Source organism: Manis pentadactyla, chromosome 1 (genome assembly GCF_030020395.1).
Source record: "Manis pentadactyla isolate mManPen7 chromosome 1, mManPen7.hap1, whole genome shotgun sequence".
Lineage (NCBI taxonomy): Eukaryota > Metazoa > Chordata > Mammalia > Pholidota > Manidae > Manis > Manis pentadactyla.
The window spans coordinates 180,158,260-180,184,497 of record NC_080019.1 but is presented as its reverse complement, the minus strand read 5'-3'; the positions used below and the strand labels follow the sequence as shown (position 1 = coordinate 180,184,497).

General features: G+C 41.4%; 2 protein-coding genes across 13 annotated transcripts in view; both read left to right on the top strand.

The window, feature by feature from the left end:
• Nucleotides 1-7,867, top strand: part of ZNF148 (zinc finger protein 148) — a 137,927-nt gene extending 130,060 nt beyond the window's left edge. For all 10 annotated transcript variants that reach the window (XM_036905050.2, XM_057503520.1, XM_036905104.2 and 7 more), the window contains 2 exons: nucleotides 4,496-4,614; nucleotides 4,940-7,867. In XM_036905050.2, the coding sequence (XP_036760945.1) occupies nucleotides 4,496-4,614; nucleotides 4,940-6,538 (1,718 nt within the window). In that variant the 3' untranslated portion in view covers nucleotides 6,539-7,867. The remainder of the gene's footprint in view (nucleotides 1-4,495; nucleotides 4,615-4,939) is intronic.
• A 14,194-nt stretch (nucleotides 7,868-22,061) lies between these two features.
• The window catches only part of SLC12A8 (solute carrier family 12 member 8), a 113,991-nt gene continuing 109,814 nt past the window's right edge, over nucleotides 22,062-26,238 (top strand). For 2 of the 3 annotated variants that reach the window (XM_036905137.2, XM_036905118.2), the window contains exons 1-2: nucleotides 22,216-22,382; nucleotides 23,303-23,398. In XM_036905137.2, coding sequence (XP_036761032.2) covers nucleotides 22,326-22,382; nucleotides 23,303-23,398 — 153 coding nt within the window. In that variant the 5' untranslated portion in view covers nucleotides 22,216-22,325. Of the gene's footprint in view, nucleotides 22,154-22,215; nucleotides 22,383-23,302; nucleotides 23,399-26,238 lie in introns of those variants that run through there. The other variant, XM_036905127.2, reaches the window with a different exon arrangement.

The window sequence follows — 26,238 nt, the reverse complement described above, 5'->3', positions numbered from 1 at the left end:
TTATCATAGATGGCCTTTATTATGTTGCGGTACTTGCCCTCTATTCCCATTTTGCTGAGAGTTTTTAACATGAATGGATGTTGAACTTTGTCAAATGCTTTTTCAGCGTCTATGGAGATGATCATGTGGTTTTTGTCTTTCTTTTTGTTGATGTGGTGGATGATGTTGATGGACTTTCGAATGTTGTACCATCCTTGCATCCCTGGAATGAATCCCACTTGGTCATGGTGTATGATCCTTTTGATGTATTTTTGAATTCGGTTTGCTAATATTTTGTTGAGTATTTTTGCATCTACGTTCATCAGGGATATTGGTCTGTAGTTTTCTTTTTTGGTGGGGTCTTTGCCTGGTTTTGGTATTAGGGTGATGTTAGCTTCATAGAATGAGTTTGGGAGTATCCCCTCCTCCTCTATTTTTTGGAAAACTTTAAGGAGAATGGGTATTATGTCTTCCCTGTATGTCTGATAAAATTCCGAGGTAAATCCATCTGGCCCGGGGGTTTTGTTCTTTGGTAGTTTTTTGATTACCTCTTCAATTTCGTTGCTGGTAATTGGTCTGTTTAGATTTTCTGTTTCTTCCTGGGTCAATCTTGGAAGGTTATATTTTTCTAGGAAGTTGTCCATTTCTCCTAGGTTTCCCAGCTTGTTAGCATATAGGTTTTCATAGTATTCTCCAATAATTCTTTGCATTTCCGTGGGGTCCGTCGTGATTTTTCCTTTCTCGTTTCTGATACTGTTGATTTGTGTTGACTCTCTTTTCTTCTTAATAAGTCTGGCTAGAGGCTTATCTATTTTGTTTATTTTCTCGAAGAACCAGCTCTTGGTTTCATTGATTTTTGCTATTGTTTTATTCTTCTCAATTTTATTTATTTCTTCTCTGATCTTTATTATGTCCCTCCTTCTGCTGACCTTAGGCCTCATCTGTTCTTCTTTTTCCAATTTCGATAATTGTGACATTAGACCATTCATTTGGGATTGCTCTTCCTTTTTTAAATATGCTTGGATTGCTATATACTTTCCTCTTAAGACTGCTTTTGCTGTGTCCCACAGAAGTTGGGGCTTAGTGTTGTTGTTGTCATTTGTTTCCATATATTGCTGGATCTCCATTTTGATTTGGTCATTGATCCATTGATTATTTAGGAGCGTGTTGTTAAGCCTCCATGTGTTTGTGAGCCTCTTTGCTTTCTTTGTACAGTTTATTTCTAGTTTTATGCCTTTGTGGTCTGAAAAGTTGGTTGGTAGGATTTCAATCTTTTGGAATTTTCTGAGGCTCTTTTTGTGGCCTAGTATGTGGTCTATTCTGGAGAATGTTCCATGTGCACTTGAGAAGAATGTATATCCCGCTGCTTTTGGATGTAGAGTTCTATAGATGTCTATTAGGTCCATCTGCTCTACTGTGTTGTTCAGTGCTTCCGTGTCCTTACTTATTTTCTGCCCAGTGGATCTATCCTTTGGGGTGAGTGGTGTGTTGAAGTCTCCTAGAATGAATGCATTGCAGTCTATATCCCCCTTTAGTTCTGTTAGTATTTGTTTCACATATGCTGGTGCTCCTGTGTTGGGTGCATATATATTTAGAATGGTTATATCCTCTTGTTTGACTGAGCCCTTTATCATTATGTAGTGTCCTTCTTTATCTCTTGTTACTTTCTTTGTTTTGAAGTCTATTTTGTCTGATATTAGTACTGCAACCCCTGCTTTCTTCTCACTGTTGTTTGCTTGAAATATGTTTTTCCATCCCTTGACTTTTAGTCTGTACATGTCTTTGGGTTTGAGGTGAGTTTCTTGTAAGCAGCATATAGATGGGTCTTGCTTTTTTATCCATTCTGTTACTCTGTGTCTTTTGATTGGTGCATTCAACCCATTAACATTTAGGGTGACTATTGAAAGATATGTACTTATTGCCATTGCAGGCTTTAAATTCGTGGTTACCAAAGGTTCAAGGTTAGCCTCTTTAGTATCTTACTGCCTAACTTAGCTCGCTTATTGAGCTGTTATATACACTGTCTGGAGATTCTTTTCTTCTCTCCCTTCTTGTTCCTCCTCCTCGATTCTTCATATGTTGGGTGTTTTGTGCTGTGCTCTTTCTAGGAGTGCTCCCATCTAGAGCAGTCCCTGTAAGATGTTCTGTAGAGGTGGTTTGTGGAAAGCAAATTCCCTCAGCTTTTGTTTGTCTGGGAATTGTTTAATCCCACCGTCATATTTGAATGATAGTCGTGCTGGATACAGTATCCTTGGTTCAAGGCCCTTCTGTTTCATTGTATTAAATATATCATGCCATTCTCTTCTGGCCTGTAGGGTTTCTGTTGAGAAATCTGACGTTAGCCTGATGGGTTTCCCTTTATAGGTGACCTTTTTCTCTCTAGCTGCCTTTAACACTCTTTCCTTGTCCTTGATCTTTGCCATTTTAATTATTATGTGTCTTGGTGTTGCCCTTCTTGGATCCTTTCTGTTGGGGGTTCTGTGTATTTCCGTGGTCTGTTTGATTACTTCCTCCCCCAGTGTGGGGAAGTTTTCAGCAATTATTTCTTCTAAGATACTTTCCATCTCTTTGCCTCTCTCTTCTTCTTCTGGGACCCCTATAATACGGATATTGCTCCTTTTAGATTGGTCACACAGTTCTCTTAATATTGTTTCATTCCTGGAGATCCTTTTGTCTCTCTCTATGTCAGCTTCCATGCGTTCCTGTTCTCTGATTTCAATTCCATCAATGGCCTCTTGCATTCTATCCATTCTGCTTATAAACCCTTCCAGAGTTTGTTTCATTTCTGCGATCTCCTTTCTGGCATCTGTGATCTCTTTCCGGACTTCATCCCATTTTTCTTGCGTATTTCTCTGCATCTCTGTCAGCATGTTTATGATTCTTATTTTGAATTCTTTGTCAGGAAGACTGGTTAGGTCTGTCTCCTTCTCTGTTGTTGTCTCTGTGATCTTTGTCTGCCTGTAGCTTTGCCTTTTCATGGTGATAGGAATAGTCTGCAGAACTGGGACGAGTGACGGCTGGAAGGACTTCCTTTCTTGTTGGTTTGTGGCCCTCCTCTCCTGGGAGAACAGCGGCCTCTAGTGGCTTGTGCTGCGCAGCTGCGCGCAGACAGGGCTTCTGCTTCCTGCCTGGCTGCTATGGAGTTAATCTCCGCTGTTGCTGTGGGCGTGGCCTGGCTCTGGCAGCTACTCCAAAATGGTGGAGTCGCGTTGGAGCAGGAGCTGCTGGGAGGCTATTTATCTCCGTAAGGGGCCTCCCTGCTCCCTGCAGCCCAGGGGTTAGGGTGCCCAGAGATCCCGGATTCCCTACCTCTGGATTAAGTGGCCCGCCCTGCCCCTTTAAGACTTCCAAAAAGCACCCGCCAAAACAAAACAACGACCACAAAAAAAAAAAAGAAAAAAAATTTTTTTTTAATTAAAAAAAAAAAAAGTTGGTCGTTCGTTTTTCTTTATTCTCCGGTGCCAGCCTCAGGCCTCTGCTCACCGGTCTTTCTGCCCTGTTTCCCTAATATTGGGGTCCCTGTCCCTTTAAGACTTCCAAAAAGCGCTCGCCAAAACAAAGCAGCAAAAAAGCAAAAAAAAAAAAAAAAAAAATGGTCGCGCGCTTTTCTTATGTCCTCTGTCGCCCAGCCTCCAGTGCCTGCTCACTGTTCTTGCTGCCCTGTTTTCCCAGTATCGAGGGCTCTGCACTCTGGCCCGGATGGCTGGGGCTGGGTGTTCGGCAGTCCTGGGCTCCGTCTCCCTCCCGCTCTGCCTGCTCTTCTCCCGCCGGGAGCTGGGGGGGAGGGGCGCTCGGCTCCCGCGGGGCCGGGGCTTGTATCTTACCCCCTTCGCGAGGCGCTGGGTTCTCTCAGGTGTGGATGTGGTCTGGATATTGTCCTGTGTCCTCTGGTCTTTATTCTAGGAAGGGTTGTCTTTGTTATATTTTCATAGATATATGTTGTTTTGGGAGGAGATTTCCGCTGCTCTACTCACGCCGCCATCTTCCGCCCCCCTCTCCTAAATTATATTTTTAAGAATGTTTTCCTAGGACTCAGATTTCATTTAGCCACAAATATTTTTGAAAATAAATAATTAATTAAAAACATGTACCCAAGAATTATGCTGTAGTATGTGTGGGTAACATTTCCTTTTTCAAAAGATTTTTGAAAATAGTATTTTGTGTGATTGGAAAAGGATTAGAAACATCAAATTATGTTACTCAAGCGGTGTTCCTGTTGCTCTTAAGTTCCTGGCACTACTGGTCTCCATGGAAAGACTATGTTTATGTACACATAAAATAGAAAGCAGGGAAGTTGAGTATGCCTGCTTCTAGCTTTTTTTTTCAATGGATATGCCAATATAGAGCAAAATATTCCAGACAGATCAAATTGGAAGATATATTTAGTATAGGGAAGACTTCTTTGTCATTTAAAAAGAGCAAAGTATGACAGTTTTCAAAAGCCATTTATTTAGAGATTGTTGTGGTAAAGTAATTCGTTATTTTACAATATTTTGTTTTTAACTTTCTGTACTAGGTGAAAAACCATTTCGCTGTGATGAATGTGGTATGAGATTCATACAGAAATATCATATGGAAAGGCATAAGAGAACTCATAGTGGAGAAAAACCTTACCAGTGTGAATACTGTTTACAGGTAAGAGGTGGTCTTAAATTATTATTTTTTTAAATTACTTTATTGAGGTATGATTGACATTGGAATTCTTCTTTCTTAAATTATAAAATAATGCTAATAAATTAGAAAATATTACCAGAATTATTTGAAAAACTTCCCAACTGTTGTTGGTTAGACTTATGACAGTTGGCTCAGCAAATTAGTTTGGAATTGCTTATGTTGTTATACTTACATCTGTTTTTATATTAATTGTTTTTTTTCCTTTCCTTCCCTTTCCTTTCCTTTTCTTGGTTGACAAACATAAACTAAAACAAAAAAACTCACTACTGAACTCTGAATTCAACAGTATTTTTCCAGAACAGACCGTGTATTGAAACATAAACGTATGTGCCATGAAAATCATGACAAAAAACTAAACAGATGTGCCATCAAAGGTGGCCTTCTGACATCTGAAGAAGATTCTGGCTTTTCTACGTCACCAAAAGATAACTCACTGCCAAAAAAGAAGAGGCAGAAAACAGAGAAAAAATCATCTGGGGTGGACAAAGAGAGTGCTTTAGACAAATCTGACCTGAAGAAAGATAAAAATGATTACTTGCCTCTTTATTCTTCAAGTACTAAAGTAAAAGATGAGTATATGGTAGCAGAATACGCGGTTGAAATGCCACATTCTTCGGTTGGGGGCTCACATTTGGAAGATGCATCAGGAGAAATACATCCACCTAAGTTGGTTCTCAAAAAAATAAATAGTAAGAGAAGTCTGAAACAGCCACTGGAGCAAAGTCAGACAATTTCGCCTTTATCTACATATGAAGAGAGCAAAGTTTCAAAATACGCTTTTGAACTTGTGGATAAACAAGCTTTACTGGACTCAGAAGGCAATGCTGACATTGATCAGGTTGATAATTTGCAAGAGGGGCCCAGTAAACCTGTGCATAGCAGTACTAATTATGATGATGCCATGCAATTTTTGAAGAAGAAGCGGTATCTTCAAGCAGCAAGTAACAACAGTAGGGAGTATGCCCTAAATGTGGGCACCATAGCTTCTCAGCCTTCTGTAACCCAAGCAGCTGTGGCAAGTGTCATTGATGAAAGTACCACAGCATCCATATTGGATTCACAGGCACTGAATGTGGAGATTAAGAGTAATCATGACAAAAATGTGATTCCAGATGAGGTCCTGCAGACTCTGTTGGATCATTATTCCCATAAAGCTAATGGACAGCATGAGATATCATTCAGTGTTGCCGACACTGAGGTGACTTCTAGCATATCCATAAATTCCTCAGAAGTACCTGAGGTCACCCCGGCGGAGAGTGTTGGGCCAAGCCCCCAAGCATCCTCATCAGATAAAGCCAACATGCTGCAGGAGTACTCAAAGTTCCTGCAGCAGGCTTTGGACAGAACTAGCCAAAATGATGCCTATTTGAATAGCCCAAGCCTTAACTTTGTGACTGATAACCAGACGCTTCCAAATCCGCCAGCATTCTCTTCCATAGACAAGCAAGTCTATGCAGCCATGCCCATCAATAGCTTTCGATCAGGAATGAATTCTCCACTAAGAACAACTCCAGATAAGTCCCACTTTGGACTAATAGTTGGTGATTCACAGCATTCATTTCCCTTTTCAGGTGATGAGACAAACCATGCTTCTGCCACATCGACACAGGACTTTTTGGATCAAGTGACTTCTCAGAAGAAAGCTGAGGCTCAGCCAGTCCATCAAGCTTACCAAATGAGCTCTTTTGAACAGCCTTTCCGTGCTCCTTATCATGGATCCAGAGCTGGAATAGCTACTCAGTTTAGCACTGCCAATGGACAGGTGAACCTTCGGGGACCAGGGACAAGTGCTGAATTTCCAGAATTTCCCTTGGTGAATGTAAATGATAATAGAGCTGGGATGACATCTTCACCTGATGCCACAACTGGCCAGACTTTTGGCTAAAAAAAAAGTGTAAATAATACTGGCACTTTAGAACAGATTAATCAAGAGTGGGGTTACTCTGTGTAAAATGGAGTGCTGTACAGATTTACGAGCTATGCGTTATAACAAGTTAAGCTGATACGAATAGCAAGATAATCCAATAATTGCGTTTTGTTTGGTTAGTCAGCATTCTTTGAACTGCCTTACATGTTGTCACCTTTATAGAAGCAATGCATTACTTGTTTTAGATCAGAAACTTGCTATTCCACCTACACCAAGTTTAAAAGGAAGAAAAAAAAAGACTTCGCACAATTGTTTCCTAACTGATAACGTTGTACATTCTTAGGAGATTAGTAATTGTGTGAAATTGACTCATACTGTTTCTAAGTTTTTCAGCATAGTCATTGCACTTCAGCAGGGAATCTGAGTATACTTTACAGAGTGAACTTAAAAGTTTAAATGTCAAGAGATTATGGCTTAAATAAACTAGTGTGTCCTATCAAGGGAAAAAAAGAAACCAAGAAACCACCTTTTAAAAAGAATGATACGCCATATACCCTTGATTTTCATTTTGCATTATATTAACATGTTTTTTTTTTTGAGAAAAAAAGTAATAAAAATCTGATAGTCTAAGACTCCACTATTTAAAAGCCTAATTACTTTAAATATATGCATACTTTCAAAACTTCTACCAAAATACCTAACTGTTGAAGCATTCACTTCTCTATGGAAGTATGCATATTGATGTCAGTTTCTTTGTACAGTTGTACTTAGATATTTTTTATGATTTTTCATGTGCAGGTATCAAGGTTTTGAAGATTTAGTAAAAAAGATATTCTGTAGATTACATTCCCAAGAACATAATGCTTACACAAAAATGTATATTCCATGTTTTAAAGCTTAATTGTATTTTACTTTACATATACACTTCAGTTAACATAGAGCACTTAGAATTTATTTGGTATTTTTGATTTCTCAAAGTAAAATAAAATTAGATTTTTAGGTTTGATATGGTTGTGTCATAATCATCTCATATCTGACAATTTTAATTTTTGGCAATAAAAGGAAATTGGGTATCTTTGGAACTGTAAAACCTGGTTTAATCCTTCTCTTTCTAGAATCTTAATAGATTGGATAATTAAACAGTATCCAGAGAAACTAAAGAAATGGGCATTTTAATTGCTTATTTTATCTTGAATTCTTTTTAATGAACACTGCTCATTACAATTTTACAAACCAAAAAAAGTGTTTACTAACTCAAGTAACTACAGTTTCTTTTTCAGCTAGATGAGTGATCGGAAACTTTTTGTTGCATTTCAAAATCTAAATAAACTACAGACTTTATCCTTATGCCACGAATGTTTTTTTTTTTTAATACTTTGTCTTAAAATAATACAGCATGGTACAATAAATAGTGCTTATATATACACACACACACATATATATATACTTTTCTAAAGAATGATGGTTTGAATTATACATTTTGGACATTTTTAATTTTTAGAAAATATATTAGTTATATTGATTTTATTAACTTTAATTTGTTCCAACTTTTTTTTTATTTTAAATTTCTGCCATATTTGTCACAGTGCATATACTGCTATAGCACCAGTGATAATCTAAAATTAATATCCTTGGAAAATGAAATTTTATTGTTAATTTCCATTTTAGCTTATATATTGGCCCTGTAGATCTGCAGTCTTCATTTCAGTATAGAATGTTGTACATTTAAATTATTTTTTATTTTATTTAATGTTATCCTAAGACTGTTCTCATAAAGAAAGGGAACAAAGAAAATATCTACCCTTAACATCTTTCACATTTATTTTGAATATATTGGTGTTTTTGTAATAAGGAATATAAATTATGTTTAATGTGGCTTCCTCTACAATTTGGTTATTAAGCTTTGCTTGAAATACTAATTCTCCCATTTGACAGCTCTCTTTGCTGCCAAATTTTTCAAGAGTTTTAGACTTCTTTGAAGTAGATATTTAAATTCTGCCACTATTGACTATTAAGAATGACGTGTGTTGTGGTGCATATCACAATTACAAGAAGGCTTCATTCATCATTCAGCTGAGATGTTAAAAATAGAACTGTGCTCATCTTAGATAGGCATTTGTATTTGTCTTACTACTATTTGATGGTAGTAGGCATTTATTTCATGCTCTGAATTTTTTTTTTTTTTTTTTTTGAGCCTGATAAAAATTTTGCTCTACTGAGAGCTTGATGTAGTTCTTGGTACAGTATAAAGTTTTTTGTTTGTTGGTTTTAACACCACCAGCACAGTTTTTAGAAAGAGACTGTACTGCTGAGCAGTTAGGCTCTGCTAAGGAAGGAAGGCCTTTGAAATTGGTAGTTATGCAAGCAGAATTTCAGGTGTGGCATTCCTGTCTTCAGCACATTTCTTTAAATCTACGTAATGGCTGACTTTTCTACCACGTTATAAGCATTTTTGAGACAAGTAATACTTAGGCATAACTTATTGACTTACCATTTAAGTATAGTCATCTTCTCTTAACTGTGAAATTCTAAATGCCTACCAGAGTTACCATGTGTTATCATCATATGATAAATATCTCAACAATTTGGGTTTCCCCACTTTGGATCAGAAAGTTAACTTAATTGCTATCAGGGCATTAATAGAGAAAGTAGCCTTTTGTGCTGCTATTTAAATCAGAATATTGAGGATATGAGAGAGCTTTTTGCAGTTTGTGTTTCTCATTTCTCTCTGAGTAGATTGTTCTATTAAAACATGCTCTTACCCTTAAGCTTTTGGTCAATGTAAGTGAGGTGTGCTTTTCCACTTACGACCTATCCTCATGTTTGAAGATTGGAAGCATCACGTTAGATGAAGTAGTATCTCTTGAACATCTAAAAGCTTTAAAAAAAAGACCTGTTGCACATATATTTCATTTGGTTCAGAACATTTGAGTGGCTCTTAGATTTGGGGGATCTACTTGCAGTTTTCTACTTGATACCATATAAATCCATCTGGCTGAGGACTGTCAGTGGTTGGGTAGTTTTCTCTCTTTGAGAGGCAAAAGAGAGGCCTGTGCTCAGGGTAGGCTTTCATTTCCACAGGTGAGAGAAACTTGCAAAGTGCCAGCTAGGTTAGATCTTTTGCCACTTCTTTCATTTTATTAATTTGGGTTTTTAAAGGGCTGTTAAAAAAAAAAAAGCCGGGAAACTTTAAAAGTAGGCATTACTGTAGTACATTTCTTAGACTCAGAACATTCTAAACTAGAACTTGTTTTTTTCACAGTATATTTACTTGAAGAAGCACTATTATAATCAATGAGAGACTTTTTGACACTGCAATTTAATTTAAACCTTTTCTGTTTCAAATTGCTTTATTTCAGGGAAATAATTTTCCAATTTTTGCTATATTCTGCAAATAAAACCGTGTGTTTCCTTTTTTCACTTAAACTTTGGTAGGAAACTAAAGCAGACAAACATTTCTTGTTGTGTTTGTTGCTTTCTTTAATCCAATGGATAAAGTAAAAACCCTGTAAACATTATTTTATTTTTTTATGCAATGCCATGCTGTAAATATGGTTCATCAAATAAGGATGTACCTATGATTGAATCTTTAATTCTGCACAGTTAGAGTTTATATATAAACGTGTCTTGACAATCAAGGACTTTTATGTGCGTCTTCCTTTACGATGTTTATTAATGTTATGCATTCCATTTGTTTTGAAGTGAGTACCAATGTGCTAAATAATTTGTATTGTCTGAAAGTATGTAATGTTTTTACAGCTTGTTTTTAAGAACCTGTAAATATGTACAGACAAATCACAATACTGCTTTATGTTAGAAGGCATACGATGTTGTACTGTATGTAAGCAATAATACATAGCAGTGCTAACTTTACAGGTAGCATCAGGAAAGTTCTAAAAACATTTCAGAGTTACGAATTATCCTTATTTCATTTAATAATTATTATCTTCAATCAGTTTTTATAAGCAAATTCCATTGTTCCTCCTGTCGGAACGTAACACTGTTTACACAGCCTAATTGAAGTTGCAGGGGAGACAGGCTAAATCTGACTTCATCTGTACTCACTTTCACTAAGCATTGAATGGCCTTACCACTCTTCTGCAGGATGGAGGAAGACCGCAAAACTTAGTGCCCATCACACTGAAAGAAGGGGGTGTGTTTTTTTTACTGCTTCTGTACTGCTACCTAACTTTGTGGTTTGCTTTGGATTTTAATATTTGTTTCTGTTTTAGATTCAAGCCCATAAGTTTTGAGGTGAACTTCAGCTCAATTGTGAAATAAATAGTTCTCTTCATATTTCATAGCTACATTTCAATAATTCTAAACTTTCTACTTTGATTTTTAGATATTTTTCAAGCTTGATTTCTCAGCTGATCAGATGAATTTATTCAACTTCAATACAAAGAAAGACAAACCTATTGTAGTTTGAATTGAGTAGATACTATATTGTATAGAACAACTAACTATTTGAACACACACATCACTGCTTTAGAAATAAAACCGCCAATTTATAAATGTATATGACCTACATTTTATAGGAGAAATGTTTTTAAATGCTAGTCATTTATATAATGTGCTTTGAAGGATTTGCTAGTCCACTTCTGTCACTTTTTAGTACACTGGTATCTTTTATATGTAATGTATGCTTTTTATTATTGTAGCAAAGCATTTCAGTAGAAAGAATTTTGCAACAATATGGGGGAAATTTTTCATTGTTGGATTTGAATTATACTGGATTTTATCTGTGTAGTCTTGTCTTTATTTTAATGCTGTCTGGAAGGGAACTTGGTATCCAAATAAAGCAGGTAACCTCATTTTACTTCAAGGGCATACTGTGTAGTGCTGAATTTAATCTGGAAATTAATGATTTTGAAAAGAAAAACAAGTTTATAAAAATTGTACAGAAGAAATTAAATGTGTGATGGAAATTCTGATGATGGAGCACGTTGAATTTTCTGATTATATATAATATTATTTTCCTGGGATCCCCTATGCCTTCTTTGTATTTCAACTAATAAAGGAAGAACCCTGTCATTGAAACTGGTAGGATAATAGGATATTCTGATTATGCAGTATTACTTTCCCTGTTTCATTTTCTGACCCTTTCTCAATCACTGTTAAATTTTTATTTTCTATTTCCTATTGATAATTAAACATGTACATAATATAGACAGTGTTGTATAGAACTGAATGAATTGGGTTGCTGTGCTTGGTGGCCAAGTGGAAATAAATATAATTCAAAGAATGCCAGAACAAATGTACAGGAGAAAGGGGACCATCGTGTGTCCTGGAAAGGTCACAGCAGATGTTTCATCAGCTCTCTGGGAAATCACTGTGAAGGAATCAGCTTCAAACTCAGTATCTGGTACAAGTTGGGCTTTCCTTCCCCACCTCCCCCAAAATATATGAGCACTAAATTTCAGAATCTACTCAGGTGAAAATTGCTTTGCAATGAAACAACACTGATGTTTTCACTCTTAAATAAAAATATTTGTGATATTTTTAAATACAAACTTTCACAGCAGTAGTCAGCAGCCCAACAATTGAAATTCGGTAAGTCAATATATTTTTAAAAAGATTATACCCTCCAAATAGGATTGTTCTAAAATAATTGGGAGGATTTTTTTGTTTGTTTAAATGCGGTTTTGTCATTGTAAAAATAAAATTTTGCTTGACCTCATGTTATGCTATGAATGAATTGCTGAGCCTTTATAATCATGGAACATAGAAATGTTCTTTAAACTGACATTCATTAAGAGGTTTAATGAGTTTCACAGCTTCTGGCATTATTGTCATGTAGTTAACCTTGCCATTTGGAGTTTATAATACCATTTTACGTATTGTGATACTAAAGGGAGCTGTTTTATTTTTAACTGAATTATTAGATATTTGCAAATTCTACATTTTAAATGTGGACACTTTAAAAAATAAAAATACAGAATACAATTCTATGAATAATTTCCTAGCTGGATTTTTCACAGTATTCTGAACCAAACGATTAATGATTAATATTTTTAAAACCATGGTATGTATATTAATACTAAAAAGAGAAAAGGATGGCAATGGAATTAACTGATAACACAAATTGAGTAACAATTAGCAGGACCTTTAGTAGCTTTGTGTAGAATGTTATTAGGCAGTTCTAAAAAGCAAGAGTCAAATGTTAACTGTCATCCGATATTTTGGACTTGAAATGTGTTTAACATAGAGCTATGAATATATGTGATTTTTTTTTTTGTACAGATAAGATTCTATTAACGCATCATATGTGGGATTTTTTTCCCCCGATTAGTGAAGATGGTTCTGTTTTCATCCATTTACCCCAGTGCTGGCCCTCTATTTTACGACCAGTGGGACACGTTGTTAAGAAAGCTGCCTGCAGTGAGGAGTGTAGTCTAGGTCCTTGGGACAAAGATAAACTCATTGACCTTTGCAGAGATGAATCCTAAGACACTGGCTTTATTAGCATACTGCTTTAACCAGGCCATCTCTCAGATTCCAGTTTATCTTGAATAATTAGGAATGGTAGGGAAAGGGGTGGGGAGATACTCTGCCTGATACTCTCCCACCTTAAGACTTACAAGAAAAAATGGAAGTCACTTGAATTAATAAGTTGTCATTGAGTCTACTTGACAGTTGATCACGCTCAAAGGGGGTATGGAGATTTTTATGGTTATGTATTTGGATAGACTTCTGTGTTTTTTTTTTTCTTTTTCAGAGTGCTGGCTGTTCTTTGTTTTTCTTTTTTCTTTTCACTTTGGTGAACCTGCTAAGGTATTAGGAGAAATACCAATTTGATGGATAAAGTACCAATGGAGTGGAAAAGTTTAAGTGAACTAAAGGTAAAATTTGGGTCTCATAATTTTAGTTCTTTTGTCATTTTCAAGTGTCCTTAAAAGGACATTTATAGTAAAACATTTTGCATACACACTCATGCAGATGTAAATGCATATGTGTAAGCTGGGATGTGAAATGTGATATTGTAATTTCCAAAGTTATTTTCAAACTACTGAGAAAACTCAGGTTTAGAAATGGACTTGCATTGTAAAACAGAACATTTGAGCCTTTGTATATTTACCTATTTATACAGATGAACTTCTAAAGTTGTAACTCTCTTCATTTTCCCTAGTTTTTTCCAGTCTTAATAAAATCTGAAAGTGTGATGCCTGTGTCAAGGTGACAAAGGGGGCAAAGAAATGTATTGCCGGTGGTAGTAATTGTGTTTTATATCAGATTTCAACCCTTCTTGAGGCACAGTATTTGTTCAGCATTGATCACCTACTTAGTAACAAGCATTGTGCTAGATGCATATAATTGATGGTTAAGACTACTAACATCCTTGAACATCTAAAAGGTATTTCTAATGCATTACTCGCAGAATGCAGTATTGTACTTTAAATATTAAAGTAAATATTAAGTGTTAAGATGTGTTGGGTGCTCTGCTGAGTGATCTCAGCAAACGGGTAACTAGTAGCAGTCCTTATTTTAGGGATGGATTTCTAGGAAATATAATTTGAATGACTTGGTTGCAAAAGATAGAAAATAGATACAGACTGATACAGGGGAAATAGAGAATGTTATTTAAAAATATCCCCTAATTAGAATAGCAAGCTTCCGAATAGGATTCAAACCTGAACTCTGGAAATGAGACAGTAGGCTTTGTTCAGAAGGAATTGACTACTGCAGTAGTGAGAGAGAACTCTCTAAGGATTCACACGCCTGGGGGTAAACACTAGAAGATCACCTCTACCTTGCTGGGGGCTGGAAATGGATGCTGGAGAATGCTTTCCTGCAAGTAGAAATAACTGAGCCAAGTTCATTAGTCATTCCAGCACAGTCTTCACGGAATGCTGTTAGTATTGTGTTAAATCCATTGAAGTCCTACACTCTACTAGTCTGTACCCCCAGACTGTGATTAAGTTTATGATGCTCTGTGTCAAGTAACTTCCACTACCTTCTAATTATCTGATTTATTTCAAGGAGTTTGAACAACTGTACAACTTACCTTTAAACCCCCTGTATGATAGTTTTCCTTTTTTACTTTATGGGAACTCCATTATCACACAGCTTTGTCAATGGCAATATGAGGGTTAAGGCATTGTTAGAGCACAGAATTAAGTGGCAGAGGACAAACTGAGTAAATGCATTCAGAACCACTTGGGACTTCATAGTGGACATGCACTGGGCAGTTGCTCCATACAGTTTGCTGAGTTGGCCTCATGATTTCAGAGCAGATGATGGCACCCAAAGGCAGCTGTGTGTAATTTTGTTGAGGGTGATAGCAGGGGTGTAGTGTGGTAAGATTCTACAGGCTGCATGGGCAGATGAGCGGTGAAATGAGCAAGGGACTTAGGATCGAGAAACTTAAGTTGTGGCGCTCTGTCTTATCTGTGCAATGTTTCAAGTCTTCTATCCTTCTTGAGTTAACTTTTTTCATTTGGAAGATGGGGATGATGAAAATACCTATCAGAAGTGACATATCAAGTCACTTAAGATAATTTGTAAACTAGAAAGCACTAAATGAACATTTTCCTAGTTAAGATTTTAAAATTGGCCCAAAGGCAAGATAGGGCAGAACTGGGCAAGTCTTGGAAGCCTCCTTTCATGTAAAGCAGAGCATGTAATAAATTATTGATTTGCTGGTATCTTTCAAAAACCTGAAGAAGATATGAGAGGGTCTGTGGGTTTAATTTAAGGCTGGAAGACTGCAGCTAACTTCACTGGGCAAGAGGAAGGGATACATGTCTATGCAAGTGTGGTGGCCTGCTACCCACCTTTTTCTCTTGCATTTTCTTTCACAGTTTCTCCCCATTCTTTGCTATCTCCTTTGTTTTCTTCCTCCTGAAATGGCAATATGGTATGTGCTGTAGCAGGTATACACCAAACGGAAACACCCAACTGATGGTATGTGATACCCAGCATCTCGTGCAAGTTAGGTTTATTTATCTTAAATGCTTTTTAGTATTAGTACTCAGGGACGTTCAAAACTAATTGTTCACTGGGAGAAGATTGTGGGACTCTTAGATTAGTTTGTAAGCTTCTTGAGGGCAATTTGTTCATGCAATAGAAAACAGTACCTCATACATAAGCAGGTATGGATGAATGAATATACAATGTTGTGGGGTAAATGGAGCATTAGTGAAGATATTAGAAATGGTGGTGGAGATTTGATGGCATTTAGATGATACTATGATCTAGAAGCTTGACTGCTGGATTTCTGCACTCAACCACAAACTTCTAAGCAAGATTCCCAAAGGAGACACACACACACACACAAGGATCAAGGGCTAGTGGAAAGCAAGATATCTTACTGTGCACTGGACCTGTTTCTCAAATGTTAGTACAGAAATGGGCTAGAGGATGTGGCCAAGGACTAATCCTGTAGAGCCATTTCCTTCCCTTTGGCACTTTCTTGCCCTCTGGCTGCAGAGAAATGAGAGGATTTAGATGCATGAGAAGAGAGCAAAGAACAGAATAGCCAGGACTTCAAGGAGCAAGTGGGCTCCAGCCTATTCCCTACCTCAGCCTAGCAACAAAGGAAAAAGCAAAAAAAAGCCACATCCACGTGTGTAGCCTATTAATGGAAAATGGCCTTGCTCAATGCTGGATGTGGTTCAATAAATGTTCTATGGTACGATCAGTCAACTCATGGAAGGGACAGGGCAAGTGATACTTCCCAAATCCTTTTGAACCCTTTGTCCCTTTACCACTACATGGCTCATGCTACCCTCACGTCTTGTCTGGGCTCCTGCAAGTTTCTGCATGTAGACTCTTGATGGCCTCTAGATAACAACTGTGCAGAAGCTTCTTGGCTGCTATTTGGATGTGCACCGAGCTCCGGACTGTGGGCCTGCGTGGTTATCAGCTGCCCAGAGGGCCAGCTGCCCCCCCCCCCACCAGTGAGCCTCTCATCCTCCCTGCCCTTTCATTATTGCACTGCTTTTAGCCTCTCATACTTGCTAATGCCCTCTTGTGTCACAAAGAGTTTTCTCTACACTGTTTACCTCTTAAGCCTCCTAACCCTGATTTTACCCAAATATCGCTTGTCCTGATCTCCTTGATTAGGTCATACCACCCTGCCCCTCAACCCAAACAATTCAAGAGTCTCAGACCAGGTACACTCCCTTTCTAATGTACAAGGCTGTAATGATCTGCCTATTAGTGTGAGGACTTGGTTTAATTTCCTGCCCATTTAAACCGTCTTGCTCCCCATTGTGTGTCAGTGTTGGGCACAGGGTTTGATGATTGGCAGATACCTGGTGAATATGGCTGGAAGAGAGCATCCAGGCCCTGTGAGTCACCCCAGAGGAGCCAGGGGAGCTTGCCAGTGCTGTGGAAGAAGCACCGTAGGGGGTTTGGGCTCCGAGGATAGCGGCAGTGAGACCAGAAAACTGGTCGTGTGAGTTTCCAAATGGGAGGAAAGATGGGTTTTGAAAACAACAGATAGCTGAGCTGGATTTCAGTCCCAAGCAAAATTCCAGAATGTTCATAACTCTTGTCAAGTAGGCTCGGTAGGTCTTGTCATTAACTCCATGTTACATATGAGAAAACCGAGGCTCAGACACATTAAAGACTGTCCTTTCCACTTGGACAAGGTCACAGTGGAAGGGAAGAACTGCGACTCACATTCTGACTTCTTTCATCTAGACTCTTGAAGGTCTGTCCTTGGGTCTTCTGTATAGATTTAAGCAAATGCTGAATGCTACTTGTACCATTGTCACAATCCAGTAAGACTGTCCCAGTCATTCATAAAATAAACTGGATCCTGTTCACTAGCTGTCTGCATCATATGTTTCCTCTTGGGCCCATCACGTCCTGGCACACGCCTGATGCCAGGTGGCTGATAGAGAATGCCTTTCTCTTGTCAAAAGGCAAACCCCCAGAATCAACAAATAGATCCTGGAGGAGAAACCTGCTCAACAGGAGCTGGGGACACCTGAGAGCACGACGGTCACAGCCCCTCCCTGTCCGTCAGCCCTACCCCAGGAAACCAGTCATCCTGGAGTCCTGCCCTACCTCTGGGAATAGGAATTCTCTATTGGGAGGCTGTTGGGAGGGCTTGTACTTCTGCCGGGTTTGCATCTCTTAAGTCTTTACATTCCAACTCCCAACAATGTCTGACAAACTTCCTTCTTGCATCTGGGACTGTTGGAAACACATTTCAAAGTCCAGGGAGAAGGAAAACTTTTTTCTGCCTTATCTCTTCACCTGGATTAGAGAGGCTGCACTGTGTAGAGAGCCTGGTACTGCAGCCAGGCCTAGGTTCAAATCCTGACTCCACCCTCAGAGCCAGCAAACTCCTGAGTGTGTGTGCAGAATTCCTGTGATTTTTAATATAGGTAGGCATGCCCCAGGAAGGTGCATCACAATGACCAATCAAAAAGAAATATATAGACAGAAAATTACCTGAGCTCCTGGAGTGATATATTTCACACCTTTTCCTTGTCATTGAAAATTATACCAAGTAAAACAACACTGCAGCCAGGATATGTCACCTCATTCAGGTGTTTTGGAGAGGGGTGAAAACAAAAAAACAAAACTACTGAGCTAGAAATTCCATGGTTTTCAATCTTGGCTTCACGTTGGAATCACCTGGGGAATTTGAAGAAAATACTGATGCCCATGCCCCACCCTAGAGCCGGGTGTTGGTGCTTTCTGACACCACACCCTGAGACTGTGAAGTACAGCCTGGGGAGAGAGACCACCAGACTAGCTGACTCACTTCTTGCAGCCCTTCGCACTCTGGTTCCAGCACGAACGAGGCTCTGAGATGATTTTGTATATATACCTGTTGACACCATGATTTAATGTTTTCCACCTGTTTTCACATTTGTTTTGGTTGACTTTTTCCAAGCCCTGATCCCTCCCCAGGGTTCATACCTGCTGATAAATGAGGTCGTTTTTCACAGCATGGTCTCTTCTCCCACTTTCACACAGAAGGCAGTGCTCAGCACTAACCACTGGAAGGGAGAGGAAAAGGAGCTTCTGTCTGCAGCTGAGCAGGCTGAGACCCACAGAAACCATGACCTCACTATTGTGGGCTTCAGCAAGAGCTGGAGTTGTTACTGAATGGACAAAAGGTGAGTTTTAAACCATAATGCGATTTTTTTAATGTAAGAGAGCTGCAATAACTGAATCAAACAATGAAATGAAAAAACTGTTAAAGGGGGAAAAAAATCATTTCTTTACCTTCTTTGGATGTACTAGGTATCCACTGTCTGTTGCTGAATAACCCCAAAACTTAGTGGCTTAACACAGCAATAATTAATATCTCTCATGATTTCTGTGGTCAGGAATTCAGACAGCCGAGCAAGGACAGCTTTTCTTTGCTCTCCAGTGTCTGGGACGTCAGCTACAAGAATCTAAGGCTGGGGACTGGAATCGTCTGAAAGCTTGTTTCATTCACAGGTCTGGCAATTGATGCTGGCTATTGGTGGGAACACTCACTTGTGGCCTCCCCATGTGGCCTGGGCTTCCTCACAACATGGTGGCTGAATTCCAAGGGTAAGTGCTCTGAGAACAAGGAGGCCAGATGGACTGCCTACTGCCTTTATCACCTAACTAGGAAGTCAAGCAGTGTCATTTTTTTCCATTTCTGCTATTGACTGGGGCACTCACAAAGGTCTGTTCAGGCTCCAGAGGAAGGAGCATAGACCCCCATCTGTTTCTGAAGGAATGTCAGTGTCATACCGCAAGAAGAGCACATGGGGTGGCGTATGTTAGTGCTGCTCTCTTTGGAAAATATAATCTGTCCCACACTGTCTTAATTTCTTACTCTTTTTTTTTCAGATTTCAAAGTAATTTGTATACCAAAGTAGATTTCTACTCCCATTTTACTATCTCAATCCCACTGCCTAGAGATTGCACTACCAACAGATTAACGTGTATTTTTCCATACAAACTATACATATATGTGCCCTGCTTTTTTTAAAAATTAAGGTATCACTGATAAACAATCTTATGATGTGATTGTGGTTTCAACATTCACCCATATTATCAAGTCCCTCCTCCACCCCATTGCAGTCACTGTGCATCAGTGTAGTAAGATGCTATAGAGTCACTACTTGTCTTCTCCGTGTTATACTGCTTTCCCCTGACCTGCCTATATTGTGAGTGCTAATTATAATGCCCCTTAATCTCCTCCCTTCCTTCCCACCCACCCTCCCCACCCCCTTCCCTTTGGTAACCACTAGTCCCTTCTTGGAGTCCATGAGTCTGCTGCTGTTTTATTCGTTCAGTTTTGCTTTGTTGTTATACTCCACAAATGAGTGTTGTCAGTTGGTACTTGTCTTTCTCTGCCTGGCTCATAAATGCACTCCTTTTTAAAAAATAACAAACTATACACATTATTCTGCAAATTGCTGTTTTTACTCATTATGAACAGAGTTCCTTGTTAGTACATTAAAAAATCTCTGATTTTTTCTAATGCCAGCTGTCATAGCATCCAACAGGTGGTTGTAACTTTTTAAAACTACTACAAATTGATGAAATAAACATCCTTAAACCAGGTTATGCAGGGTAGTATCTTAAAAATAGAAAGTGTTTACAAGTTATGCAGAATGCTGTTTTTAATACAATTAGTGGGGTATTTTTTAATGTTAGTTTTGGTTGTTATAAGATAAATCTACCTTAAGCAGGATACACTTTTTTTCTTTGCAAATGAGCAGGTTTCCCTAGCCTTAATGTGAAGGAAAGAAACAAACATTTCTTCTTAGGTTTAGAAGATACTTAACAAGCTTCGAAGGGAACTTCTCATTTATTAGAAAATGATGAGTGACAGAGAGTAGGTGGTTATGAGCAGAGGGGTGGATTTCCTTTTCTACTGTTTTTAGCTCAGGCTGATACGGAATTGACTGGATTTTTCCAAGTTCCCGCTGACACTTAGGGGGAAGCTCATCAGAAGGTGACAGCAAACAGGAAACTAGCTTGAGGCAAAAGAAAAGGTCATGTGTGACCCCCAAAGTGAATAATAAAGTGATTCTACTGGCCACGTGGATGTAATACATGTATATATAGTGGATTCCAAAAATATGACTGTGTCATCCTGTGCACCAATCCATCCTTTGTGCACAGATGGCTAATCTGTAATTTATCCTGGGGTTAAATTGCAGAGATGGATTGTTAAAAACTTCTTTGCAGAGAATGAAACCTGCTACACCATGGCTGAATCTTGAGGACATTATGCTAAGTGAAATAAGTAAAAAACAAAGGACAAATATTGTCTGATTCCACTTATATGAAATATCTTGAAGAAGTTAACTCATACAGACAGAAAGCAAATTAGAGGTTACCGAGGGCTAGGGTCGGGGGAATGGAGAGTTCTAGCTTAATGGGTACAGAGTTTCTGTTTGGGGTGGTGAAGAGGTTTGGGGAAGAGCGGTGATGGCTGCACCACATGTGAATGTAATTAATACCACTGAATTGTACATTTAAAGTGGTTAAAATGGCGCATTTTATGTTCTATATCTTCCCACATCACAAAAACCTTTGCTAGAGCAGGAGAGGTTGGGGCTCTGTCCCTGTTCCCATGACTTTCCCTTCCCTTTTGTTTTTAAAAGAACAACCTCTATTTTTAGGGATTTTCACACAAAGGCTCGTGTGGGCGTGGGAAGTACTCCCAGCTGCCCTCCTGTTTCTCAGAAGCCCACGTGGAAGCCTAGGAAGTTATTTAAGGTTTAGGAAACGTGCCAGATTGGAAATGGAGATAATAAAATCGTGTATGTCAATTTAGTTTTTTCCTGCAAGCTGGGGCCCTGAAAATCGTACTTCACCACCACTGCCTCACAACCCTCCAGCCAGTTCTGGATCTTGCTGAAGATACTGAGCGGACACCCCCACCCCCAGCCCCAGCCCCAGCCCCGCACTGCCCTTCACCTCAGCGTGCTTGGGGGCCCTGGCTTGGCAAACGAATTCCACCTTACGCCAGTCTGAGTGTCACCTGGTCGGTTAGCCCGCCGCACTTTGGGACCGTGAAGCGCCGAGTTCAGTCTCTTTCTAGAGGCTTCTGCAACTGCCCAGGGCTGTGGGACCAGTGTGGCGGCCGTCGCTCCCCACCCGCCCCCCAGCCTTAGGGAGACAGGCTCAGTGAGTAGGCTGGCGTCCTGTCCCGCCGTTGCCCAGGGCTGACCGTCAGCTGGGCACACTGAATTCGTTGCCAAGGGCAGTAGTGGCGGTGAACGGTCAGGACAGGTCTGAGGGCTTGCGGACCCTCCCCTTCCCCACCCCCGGGCCATTCCGGTCCCCTCCTCCCGGGCCTGTCCGGCTGTCCGGGCTCTGGGCGCCGAGCCCTCGGGCGCGGCGCGCCCCTAGGGGAGGAGGCGTCTCGGCGGACCCCTCTCTCCACCAGCACTCGGGCTTCGCGGGTGCCGGCGTGGCTGGGGAGACGAGCCCGGGCGGGACCCGCCTGGCCGCGGGACAGCTGGGACCCGCGCGGCGGACACCTGCTCAGCCAGCCACGTGGCGGCGGGCGGGGACAAGGTGGGCCCAGCGCTGGGGCGCCTGGCCTGTGAGCAGGTGAGGGTGGAGGGGCGGAGCTTGGGGAGTGTGCACGGGGTCTCGGGGACTGCTGCTTTCCCAGAGGAGCTCCGTCCTGTGTCAAGGCGCCGGGCGGGGGTCACCCGTGCCCCGGCGAAGGTACTGGTCCCCCCTCCCCGCCGGGTCACCTGGTGCGGTGCGTCCGCGCGGCTGCACCCGGCCCTCGGGCACGCCCGCGCCTTCCGCCGGCGCAGAGTGGCGCTCCCGGGGGCCCCCAGGGCACCCCAGCTCGGGATGGGCGCCGCGGCTGGAGCGGAGTGGGCTGCTCCGTATGGGGTTTGCGTCCGTGGGGTGCTCAGGTGTCACGGGTCTCCCCGCTGACCGAGAGGTGAGGGACTCGGGGCTCTGGCACGAGACTGGCCTCCGTAACATTCGGGTCCCTTGCGCAAGGCTGAGGGGCCGAACGGAGGGGGCGTGCGAAGTCCAGAGCCAGCGGCGGAACCCTCTCCGTCTGGGCGTGGGACACTTCCCCGGGTCGCTCCCGCAGCCCGCCGAGGGCTGCACTCGCCCCTGCCTTTTTGTGTGTGTAAACGCTGCCTCCCGCCCCCCAAATCTTTGCTTTGAATACCCCTCAGTGTTTTCCCTTCCTCGTCTTTGCTGGCTGCTGCCATCCGTCCTGTTCCTCTCACAGTACGACAAGCTCTACCCCTGTAGCCCTTATCTCATACTCGTTTCCTCTTCCTTCCAAAATGCCAGGAGTCCTGTGCACCCACAGCAGGGCGCAAGGTCCCTGCCCCAAGGGAAGGGAAGGCCCTGCTGGCCTGATGAAAACCAAGCCCTGCTAATGATGCTCGTCTTTTTCTTACCTGCCCTATATGCTCCCCTGCCCCTTTTTGGCCCTGCTCCAGGGGGCCCCCCAGAGGGAGGCCCTCTCTCCCACTCTGCTCACCATCCAAGCTACATTCACTCACCACCTGCAGCCAGTTCTAGTGAGTAGGTGGTGCCCTTGCCCCGGACAAAGGGGATCGCAGGGATGCAGGAGAATGCGAAGCTGTCCTCAAGGGCTGGGCAGCTGGCTGACCCCCATATTGAAGGAGCTCAGGGAAGAGAGAGCTGGGGGCAGCTGTGGCTTTAGGGCAGCAAGATTTGAGCACAGGGAGGCCATGAAGGACCAGTGGGGTGTATTTGGGTCCCAAAGAGGCACAGGAGATGTTCCATGAGGTAGAACAAGGTCCCTTCCTCAGTCTGCTCTGAACCATAAGGATAGAGGAGGAGCCCTCCTGACCCAGGATGCTGTTCACCTTCCAGCCGGATCCCCCCGCGCAGACCGCCAGGACCCCCATTTCCGCAAGAATGGCCCAGATATCCCAAGTGCAGGAACTCTTCCACGAGGCAGCCCAGCAGGTAGGTCTGGGTGGTGCGGGGGTGTGTGATGGAACCACCAAAGGCCTGTGCACGAAGGGTTGCCAGACATGGAAACATTACAGTGTACTGTTTTAAAAGCAAAGCAATTATCTCAGAAGTTTACTTTGGTATTCCAGCTTAACCAGGAAAATATTATAGCCAACTCTTAGCCATCTGTGTGCAGAAAACTTCTTTGTATTATTTGTAGTGGGTTTTGAATCCTGGACACAATCCCCCAGGGCTGTGTTCCCATATCCTCTTACTTAGCTCCTCACATGTAGCCCCAAAGTATTCAAGCTGCTTAGAAATGAGTGACTGGAGACTCAGAATAGGTCCTCAAAGATATTTCAAAACTCTTGCCCAGAACTGTTCACCCTGGGTGGAAAGGCATGTGGCCACATTCTTAGTGTGGGTAAGGACTCTTAAAAAAGACCTTGATTTGTTGGGGGCCTCACATTTTATTTGGCTTGACCAGTCTGTCACCATACTTCCTATGCATTTTCTTTGGATATGTAAGACTGTACGTGAGTGTTTATGCATTTACCATATATTTGTGGACTACTTCCTAAATAATGAATACTGTGTTAAGCATGAAAAAGGTACCAGATGGAAAACATAAGGCCCTTGTCCCCAGGGATTACGAAAAGAGGAAAAAGTAGACATTCTTGGTTCATCTCTGTGAGATGGATCTGTGAAGGCTCCACTGTGATCCTTTCTCCTTTGTTCAAAACCGTCCATGGCTCCCCATGTCTACCACCCAGAGTCCAAACTCCTTAGCCTAGTGCCTGCATAGTCTGTTTCAGCCTCAGACTTGCTTTCTTCTTCTTCATCTAGCTTTCTTCCAGAGACTTGAGCTCCAGCAGGAGTGGGTCCATAAAGACCCTTTTCTAGGAAGTTTCTGTGCCGAAGTCTGGCTGGCCTGAACTAATCACTCTAGAAAAAAGCCTCAAATACACCCCATTAGGGCCGAGGCCTCTGACCCAAGTCTGGGAGTGGGTGTTGCCTGGTTGACTTCCTGGATGTGGCCCATCGCTGACCCCATGCTATGCCCCGGCACTGCCTGACTACTTGCCCTCCCTTTCCCCCGCCTCCCCTCCTCGTTACTCTCCTCAATTCAGTGGCTTACCTAGGTTAGCTTGTGTGGGAAGAGTACGGAAGAGAGTCTGGTCCAATTGTGGGGTGCTGGTGAGCAGGGAGGTAGCTCTGGCAAGAGAGGCAGATAGAAGCAAACATGTTAAGAGGCAGAGGGGTGCTTAGAGATCCTCTGGCCCAGTTCCCATAACTTAGCATGTCAAGAAACAACCCCAGAGGTGTTGAATGACTTGTCCAAAGCCACATGCAAAAAGTGGCAGAGCCAGGCGGGCACCAAGACTACTGCCCCCATAATACAGCTCTGGGTTCATCTTAATGCATCCAGTCTTACAGTTATAATACAATTTTGAGCATCAGTGTGAGGCTTTGCTGCAAAAGTTTTGCTTCTGTTTTCTGTGCCCTCATTAGCCAGTGTGCAGTTAAGAACCAACCTGTAGTTTTCCTACACACTTTTTGGGTCTGTTTTGGCATCTTTCAAAAGTCAATACGCAAAGGGAACCTTGGAAGCCACATGCAAAGTAATAGCATATTACTTTATTAGTATGTAGAGAAATGAATACAGCTAAGAAGAAATGAAAAGGGAACTTAAGCACATCTTGTCACCCTCTCCTTTTATAGATAAGGAACTAGAGCCCAGAATAGTTGGGTAGAAGAGAAAGTCTCACATCGGGCGTTCCTGCACCCATGGCTCTTCTTGCCCTCCCAGCTTTCATAGGGCATGAGGCTTATATGATTGGTAGGGATTCTCTTTAATAAAAAGCATACAAATTACACATACAATCTTGTATGTGATCTTTGAAAGGGATTCAATGTGGATGAAGGATCTTGAAGTTTAAGCTATCAGCTTCACTGCAAAGCCACCAAAGCACCTTGACAGAGCCAACTTTTGGAGGTGGCAGGAGAAAAGAGGCTTATCGTCCTGGAATCTGGGGGAGAGGAAAGAACAGATGCCATTCTCAGAATGAGTCTGAGGCTTTTGTGTGGGCACTGTCATTTTTCCTCCTCTTTCTTTTTGTCTTAACCCCTTGCAGTTTTACAGCCCTATTTGTTACTTAGCCTAGGAGGTCAATCCCGAAAATGACAAGTGAGTCAAAAATGCTGCATATTTGTAAAAAGTTTGATGGAGACGTTTTCTGGTGTCCTAGAAACTGGAATGAAAGTGATCCTTCCCTGAAATGAATAAAGTAGGATTATGTTTCACTTGTACTCACAGGATCTTCATTTATGGTGAATGAGTGACAGCATGGAAAGGTGAATGCCACTGAAAAAATTTACAACTTAACATTTCCCAAGAGAAATGGGGAATGCCATGGCCACAGAGGAAGCATCAGGTTCTGGTCAGGTGCAGATGCAGGAGTGAGGGGAGAGCCTGAGCTGGCACCTTTATTGGGGTTTCTGTGAGAAGGACAGGGAAGGGCAGAGTGAACATCTTAGGACCTGAATAGTCCTGGCGGGCTTTGGGCAGCAGAGGTGGTCTCTGCCTGGCACCCGGCCCTGGGATGATTTAAGACGGGAAATACGGGAAATACTGGCGTGGTGTGTGAGTTTAGATAAAAGGGGTGACTTGGAGTATATATAGACTTGGCAGTGGTTGGCTTGCATGTGAGAAGCATGCTTCCAGCTGGTCCTTCACTATCACCCTGGGTGGGGGTCACTCTCTCCTCAGCCAGCAGATTTTTTTAAAATGCTATTAACATCATAAGATACAGAAAATAAAAACATGCTTATTGATACATTCTGCCTAGCTG